At 27.3% G+C, this 9,450-nt stretch overlaps 1 protein-coding gene across 1 annotated transcript; it reads left to right on the top strand.

Annotated features, from left to right (window-relative positions):
• The first annotated feature begins 6,909 nt into the window (after positions 1 to 6,909).
• LOC132938903 (trimethylguanosine synthase-like) lies at positions 6,910 to 8,245 on the top strand. Its single transcript, XM_061005891.1, has 5 exons — positions 6,910 to 6,914; positions 7,330 to 7,492; positions 7,552 to 7,683; positions 7,771 to 8,075; positions 8,135 to 8,245. The coding sequence occupies exons 2-5, from the start codon at positions 7,441 to 7,443 to the stop codon at positions 8,243 to 8,245; spliced, it is 600 nt and encodes a 199-aa protein (XP_060861874.1). The 5' UTR covers positions 6,910 to 6,914; positions 7,330 to 7,440.
• The last annotated feature ends 1,205 nt before the right edge of the window (positions 8,246 to 9,450 follow it).

Below are 9,450 nucleotides of genomic sequence, written 5' to 3'. Positions count from 1 at the left end.
AGTTAGTCGTATACTGTCGTTTCGTAACCAATTGCTAGCAGGATTGTATTATGAATAGTATTCAACTCGTGTTTTCAGGTCGGAAACACTTTTATTAAAATGTAAAATTAACATATTAAAATATAAATCACTAATTCGGAACATCCGTACTACGAATGTCACTTCGCAATCGTCGTACCTACGTTCTCATCGAATCACTCAGCGACAAAGCTACTGCCCGTGCCTGCGCGTACGGTGATGGTATAAAGTAAAATAGGTAGTATTGTCACCTCGGCAAATCTTGCTTCACTGGCATTGGCGCATCTAGAGGGGGGCTTAGCCCCCCCCCCACAAATATCCCTTATTGGTTTAGATATAAGCCCCTTATGAGTTATTTTAAATAAACAGTTTTGTTAGCCCCCAGAATTTTAACCCTACTGGCTTGACCTATGTCAATAATTTATAGCTTAAAATATTCCCATCTATATTACATATTATATATTAAATAATATTATATTGACGACTTTCTACAATATACGATAATACCCAATTAGCAATTTGAGATAGTAACTTTGTTCTGATTAATAATTGCAATCATAATCTATTGTAATACACTATATTATGTCATAGCGATATATTTATTATATATAAATAATTAATAGAGCATCTAGCAAATTTGCTAGATTTTGTATAAATATAAGATTGTGTTTTATGACTTAACGTTATTCACATATCCATTTATATATTTATTTTTTTTAATGTGATTGCATTAAAAGTAAATAAGTACTATAAAAAATAAGAAATAAAGAACTTATCATTAATATTAAAAATAAATCGATATTTTTGATATTTAAAATATTACATTCAAGTACCTACATTTATCATTTTATATGTAAATTTTAAAAATTCATTAAATATTACACATAAAAAAAAGTTTATTTGTGTAAGACTGTTACATTCTAAACATACCAATTAGATTAGATTTATTTATTTAGGAGGTTTCTTTCAATTATCATTTTTACTTGAACTGTTGATGAAAAAAAAATGTTCTGTGATATTTTAATATAGCATTTAGGCAGTGTTTTACAAGTTCCTTAAAAAAAGAATTCGTTCCTTTGAAAAATGAACGAGTTCCTTTTTTAGTTCAAAATAAAAGAAAAATTCTTATTTAATCACTTATGTTTTTTTTTTCATATGCATACTTCTTTAATTTTGAATTATAATATATAACTACAAGTATAGGTAGGTATATATTTTATAATTCTATTTTGAGATTTTCTTCAAAATTAAATTGTTGGCTAACGTATGCCGATTGTCTTAACGTCGAAACTCGATAACGATCACTAATATATTATTATATGCTTTATGCATCGTATGTATTACTTATCGAATTACTTATCGAATTTGAATCATACTAAAGCAGATATTATAACAAATGGCAAAGCGCAAAACGCAAAGCCATTTAATTTACCATGGAAAGTTATAGGTGATACTGTCGAAGATTCAATTTACAAAACGAAAACACTAGAAAACACTGTCCTAAAACTGATAAAGGAATGACGGTAGGTGTATATTTACAATTTAGGTAGTGAACACTGAGGGTCGCGCTGATGTGTATAACTTCAGCTTTTTGTTTTCGCCATTGTTTGACACTTGATCAATGTTCTAAAAAAGAGCAACAAAATCAAATAGAATACAACACTGTTCACGAGCAATTCTTTAGAGTATATTATGTACGGATAAATAATAAATATTTATTTATTTATTTAAATATACACACTTACAGATAGTCCAGTGTTTATTAACAGTATGTTGATGAATCTTGAAAGAAAGACTGTACAACGTTCATTTTGAACGGGTTCATTAGCCATTGTTTTTGGAGTAGGAATTTTCATTGATTTCGACGACCTATCGTAGTTGAGCATATCCAACGGATCGACAAAGTCGTCTTCAGAACATTTTAGGGTATACTCACTAGATAAACACAAAAGCAAAACGGTGATAGAAATAACTCTCATTGTAATTTGTGATACCTTTACACGGTAATAATAATAATAACGATAATTTTATAATTTTGCTACAAAACCGTATTATAATGAAGGAACGACACGACCCATAACTATTAACTACCAAACTAGTAACTAACTAACTAATAAGTAGCTATTGACTATTGAGTAATTTAAAAATAATAATAATATACTGGTTATGTGACAAAACAAACTAACAATGACATTGTCTTTAGATAAATATTGGATTTCCTCCATAGTCCAAATATTATTTATTATTTAATCCTCAAAATTGATAATAATCATAGATGTATATGTATACACAGTTCTATATATCTATGATAATAATACCCGCCGTTATTTAAATAACAATCATAAGATATATAAATAAACATTTGTAATGATTGTACATTTGTACTTGGATATTGCCATATTGGTTATAAGTGTTATAACTAATTTATAAGCAGTATTACATAATATGTATATTTGTAAATAATGCATATTGTTATTTTATCATCGTTTGAAATAATTTATAACACTGAACACTATTATAATATTAAAGTTCGGATTTTGTAGGCATTCGAGTTTTTATTATATTGGTCTAAGACGAAGTTACATCAGCTATATGTTATTTTATTATTATACTTACAATAAAATGCATGCAGTTTGTTTTGCTTTTTAAGTTATAATTTTTTGAAATACTTTTTTGTGATTTTTTTCTTTTGAGTAAATATACTTGTAAGATTTTTAGTACCTTGTATAATCTGATTAAATAAATCCGGCACGCAACCAATACAATCTATTCTATTAATTTAATAATACCCACACAAAACGGAACAATTACTTAAACAAGCTACATGTAAAATAGGTTGGAAGCGTTGGTATTGAATATAGAAATGTTGGGTTTAAAACGCTTGAAACTGTATCTGCGAAGATTTAATAACTTTAATTCAAGGAATCCTGGAAGATATGACATCAGAAGAGATGGTCTATTTAAAATTCACGCCCATTGGTTTTTGTTGATGTCGAAAAAAAAATTATAATATAGGTAAGTAGATAATCAATAACAAAAAAATCCACTCTGTACTACTACCATTATAATATTATTAATTAGTTTATTTGCATATTTGTATCTACGTATTTGGTATTTAATTTAATTGCGCCTGTACTCTATGCCTTTGGATAAAACCTTTTATTGAAATATGATTACAAATAAATTATTAAATAAAGAATAATATTTTGTTTTTATAATTACAAAATGTGTAGGTTAAATTTAATTAGGTTTACATAATATAATTTACACATATTATAATTATAATATGTGAGCAATAATTTCGCATGCTGGTTGACATTTTTTATGTATAATATTAGGTATATTATATATTAGCATAGTAGTGTACTATAAAGAATATAGGTAGGTACCTATAAAGTAGCACTGTAGCTGGACACTTCACTTATACTCTCAATATAGATGATATTTGTTCAAAATACCTACCTATTTTGGTTCTTTTTATAGACATTTGAAATGTGCTATAGATTTTTTCGATTCAATATTCTAGCCTTACACTTTATATTAATACTGGCTAAATGCGGCCCGCAGTTGTTGGGTTGTCGTTATATATCGTGCGTGCATGGCGACCGCCACCTATATCATTATTTATTTACTTAATTTTGACATTATTGTTATTATTTTTACGCTGCGCATAAACCCGCTGCAGATATTGAAATTACGAACGAAACTGAGCCAACACGAACACACAAAATAATTGTCTTCGCTAAACACAGTTATGCCGTATAGTGAATCCGTATCTATGAATCGGATTATTCCGAAACCAAAAGGCTCTCCGAAATGGAGAAGACCTAAGCCGTCCGCCGACAAGACTCGTCTTACGGAAAAGCCGAATTTTACTGAGCCAACACGAACACACAAATTGTCTTCGGTAAACACAGTTATGCCGTATAGTGAATCCGTATCTATGAATCAGGATATTCCGAAACCAAAAGGCTCTCCGAAATGGAGAAGACCTAAGCCGTCCGCCGACAAGACTCGTTTTTTGGAAAAGCCGAATTTTACTTCGCGTACCGGAAAACTGGTCGATGTGTTGTACGGGCGCCGTCACTGCAACCCCAGAGACGACATAACTCTGCTGTGCACTTACTTCGAAGCAAATAAAAGGTACTTACATATTATTCTTAACAGGAATGTTGGAAACAATTTTTATTATTTTCAACACCTTATGTGTCAGGGGTGACTCCAGAGATTTGTATTGGTTGGGCTAAGTCATAACTTTCAGAAAACTATAATATGTTTATTTTTACAAAAATGTACAATTTTTTAGAAATATGATCTTGGGGGATTACGGCCCCTGATACGTATAATTTGATCGGTTGAGTAAACAGATATTTTTTAATTGAGGAGAGATTTATTCAAGCAACTGATACAAGTTCTTAAAATAAAATAATCAGGTAGAAATTATGTTAATAGACATTTATGTAAAGTAATGGTTTTTTTTTTTTGGAGAAGTTTGGAATTTGGAGGTGAGCTTCTCCTTGACTCTTTCCCCGCAGAACTACACTTCTAATTTACATTTATTTTGCAGTTTTAAATATTTTGTCTGAGTTATCTGCATAGTTAGCTGTACCTATACTAGCGGCTTTTAAAATAATAAAAAAATAAAAATATTAATTTGTTCTACATTTTTATAGGCACGAAAGACTTCCAAAGGGGTCGAAATCATTTGTAAAAAATGAAACCTCTAATGTTAACTTCTATTCAGATAAACGCAAACGTCGTACTACTAATATTGAAAACGAACCAAGCTACATGTTGTAAGTAATATTTATAATTAATTTTGTTTAAATAATTTTAATTGAATAAAATGACTTTAAAAATAATGATGTAGGTTTACGATTTTACAATACAGCAATATTAAGTATGAAAACATGCTAAAATGACTATTCGATCATTTTTTAAAATAGTTTTTCTTTTCAAAACTGTATACATTTTTACCGTTTATCATAATTTATAATATAATATTATGTTGATTATTGATGCATTAACGAGTATATGGACTATGGTTATTATTGCCAAATAAATCTATACTCAGACCAAAATTTAATAGGTACATTAATTGTGTATAGGTATTGTCTAAGGCGGAATCGTATGGGATCAACCAAATGTTCCGCTTTACAGAATAAAACCGAACAATTTTGGATTATTAAATTCGATTCTAAATTGTATATAATGTTATTATTATTCCTTTTACATAATTATAGTTTATAATATTTATAATTTTAATTTTAAATGTAGGTATTGATTAATTTTTAATTGTTGCAGACTTTTTCAAATGTTCAAAGTTTTCATTCATATCTCGATAAGTTATTATTTTTCATTCAATTATAATCTTTTTTTTTGGCATTTTGATATTTGAAAGAAACGTAACTATGTACAAAATAAACTGTTCGATGTAAAATTGTTAGTGCACAACTGTTTTTTCACAGCTACGAAAAATTTTATTATAAAAATAGATAGTACTATATGGTACCTATATAATTTTCGGCTTTTGTTACACCCGCGCGTATCGTGTTTCCAGTTTACTTATGCATATAGGCGCAAATTGACTAAAGTTTTTGGGGGGGGGACTCAAGCCCCTCCCCATAGGCATTATTGCTTAGTACCATAGAATATAAAAATTAGTACTAATTACTAGATTTTGAACTGGGGGACTTAACCGACATTAGGAGGGACTAAGTCCCCCACAAGCCCCCCTCTATTTGCGCCAATGCAAGGTTTTTACTATTACGGGGCCTACAAAATCGTTCGGTTTTCAACTTTTAGAAAGGATCTGTTTTTTTTGGGTTCGACTTGCAGAATTCGAAGCTATAGGAACACACGCCGGGACCAAAGAAGAATTCCTGATTCGATAGTTCATAGATATTCGTTTTATTCAGTGTCCGCTTTAGACAATTGTACTATAATATAATATTATATACCTACCGTTATTTTCAAACTAAATACTTACATAGTTTATTATGTATAATGAGTTGAGTTGTATATTAGTTATGAAGTTAACAGTCTGTTATATGAACACATAAACCAATCAAATGAGATTTGTATTTAGTTTATATAAATTAAAAATAATATTATGGAAAAGCCGAAAATAATTGGCATTTTTAACAGTATTTATTAAATATTACTTTATAAAACAAGTACCTGCATGGCTGTATAGTATCTTACTGATGGATGATTTATTTTTTTTTTTGTTACAGACAACAGTACGATAAACCCTCGGCAAAAATTAATGCTGTTCTTAAAGATCTAGGTTTTGTGTGTAATAGTGATACAATGTATACATTTTATCCATCACAGATAAACTATTATAAAGACTCTCAAAAGCATATTACCAGATATGGTCAGAAAAGTTATATTGCACCAAAACCAAAAGTAAATATATGTTTTGTTTATTTACTAAAATATATTAGTGATAGAAAAATTAAGACTGGTGGGTGTTTAGGTAACTAATTTTAACAATTTTTTTTATACAATAAAAATAGAAGTTTGGGACAAATTTAATATTTTAATTTGTAAGTTATTTAGTTATGAGTTTGATAATTTATATTAATACTACATATTTATAAGTGTATAGTTTATCTGATTTAAAGTAGAAATCAAAATATCAATAATTATAAAATATCAAAAACAATAATATTTCACCAATACTTATCATTATCACTGTAATTTATAATTATTTATTTAAACATCAAAATATAAACATACATCTTATCTAACAATTTTTAAATATTATGTTTTTATTTTAGAATTCAATAGGTAGTTCTGATGGATATAATCAAAACGGAAGACATCAAAAGCCGATTCGCTCTAAAACATACCCGGAAAATAATCGTTACAACAAAAATTACAAAATTGAAGTATGAAACATATTTAAATTAATATTACTTTTAATATTTATCTTTTTAGTTAGCTCTTGAGTATAATTTCAAAATTTTAATTCCATTTTTTGTGCAAATAATTAATCATCAACTATTTTATAGCTGAAATTTAATACACATTACGTTGTACAATAGTTATTGTAAAATTCATAATATTTAGAACTTTCAGCAAGTTTATTTTTTTATAAATAATCTTTGTGTATTGAGTTAACTTTTTACCATGCAAGATTAATATGTATAAAATTATGCTCTGTTGTCTATATTATATTGAATGAAATTCTATAGCTTCTTGAAAAGTATTATATTATAGTATATTATTAAAATTAATTATGGAAAAAAGATGGTGTACAAGTATAAAGTTAAATAAATTTAGTTATTTATATGTATATTTTAGAATCATCATCAAAATTCAATAATTAAAAAGACTTACTCAAATCAATTGAATTGCCGAAAAAACACCAATAATCTTCATCAAGATAAACAGTTGCCTATTAAATACTGGTTAATGAGGCACTTGTTATTTACAAATTTTGATCGCGGTATTCTTTTGGACACAGGTAATTCAACTATTTTCTGTTTAAATCTTATGTTTTTAAACATTGTTTTATATTTACAGAGAGCTTCTATTCGGTCTGTCCGGAGGTATTAAGTTATCATATAGCAAAGCGTTGTAAAAATAACATAGTGTTGGATCCTTTTTGTGGAGCTGGTGGTAATATTATACAGCTAGCAAAAACATGCAAACGAGGTATTATTTTTACAATGTTACATAATATTTAACTTAAAAATTAAAATATATTAAAATAAAGATTTAAAAAAAACTATTTTTGTTTAGTTATAGCATGTGATATTGATCCAGATAAGATAAGATTAGCACGGCATAATGCTGAGATATATGGTGTTGCTCATAAAATTGATTTTGTAGTTGGTGACTTTTTTCAAATTTACCCAAAGTTAAAAGCAGATGTAGTATTTATGTCACCGCCATGGGGTGGACCAGGATATTCAATTGAAAAAAGCTACAGTTTAACGTCTATGTGTGACAATTATTTCGGGGGAGGTTTTGGTATTTTTGATATTGTTAAAACTATTGCGCCTAATATTGCATTTCATATGCCGAAAACCACAAATATATTAGAAGTAAGGTACATGATGTATGGTGTTCAATATAATCTAACCTTTATACTATAATTTTTCAGTGTATGTGGTTGGCAAATGATTTTGGTAAAGTGGAAATTCAGCAGAATATTATTAATGGAAGACTGAATTCAATCACAGCATTCTATGGAGACTTTCACTCAAGTAACTGACAGTTGTCAGCGACTTTTCAAAATATTCTTTGCAGTTTTTGATTATTTATATTTGATTATTAGAATAAAGTTATTTCCAAATTATTTCATTATTTTAACGAGTATTTTATTGTAACAAATTAATATAATTGTGCAACCATCATATATTTATTGATATATTATAAATATATAAAATGTATACACTGCTAATACAACAAAATTTTATGTTAAAAAACTATAGAAAATTAAAAATTATACCAGAGGTTGACATAATTTATACCAATTTTTGATTTTTAGTAACTAAATGTATTATTTTAATTGTCTCGTCAAAATAATAAAATAAAATAGATTTGGGTTACAAAATAAATGTTCCTATTCCAAATATTTTATTTTATTAAATATTAAAAAAAAAAAAATTTCAACTGAAAAGTAGTGTATTGTGAGAAGATGAATTTATATAATATAAATATTTTAATATATTTTTTTAACTCATTGATATAAAATACAATTATACATATTAAAACAATACAATTGCTGAAATTTAAAACTAAGTTTTATAGTTTATTGACTATTACATAAAACAAAGGTAACTCTGCGTATGTATACATTTCATTAAAAATATTTAATCAATAAAATCATTGAATTGAAAAAATAATATAATAACAAAATACCTAAAAATAATGTATTTGTAGTGCTAAAAAATACTATACTTACTAGTTTAGTTTTTATCTTGGTATCTTTTAAGGATTGAAATAGTTAACTTTTAATCAAGGAACCTACTATACACTATACAATAAAAAAAAAAAATGAATAATTTATATTCACACTTTATCATTGCTTCTTAATTGTTATATTTTATTTTCAATATTTCTTTCCATTTCAGCTTCTTATCGCCATCTCCAATAAGCTGCCTAAAATTGAAATGTTCAAGTTAAATTATAAAGTTTTTTTTTAAATTTTTACAGTTTTTAGTAAAAAATATTGTATTATATAATTTTATTATTCGTTTTACTTGAGCTGACGGATACACCCAAAAGTCACCCTCTCCTTCTGACTTAGGTATAGTAGATACTTCTCGTTCTGTTGGTAATAGAAATGGTTGATCCGGTGCTGGTTTTTGATTTGGAGGTGGCATCTATGAGTATAATACATAAATTATATAAAGATTTCATAATTGATTTTAAGTTATTAGGTATGATGAATGGTGAAGGTTAGATTAAGTACTG

This window comes from Metopolophium dirhodum, chromosome 2, assembly GCF_019925205.1.
Source record: "Metopolophium dirhodum isolate CAU chromosome 2, ASM1992520v1, whole genome shotgun sequence".
Classification (NCBI taxonomy): Eukaryota; Metazoa; Arthropoda; class Insecta; order Hemiptera; family Aphididae; genus Metopolophium; species Metopolophium dirhodum.
Note: the sequence above shows the minus strand (reverse complement) of the source record. Positions and strands in the feature narration are given on the sequence as shown.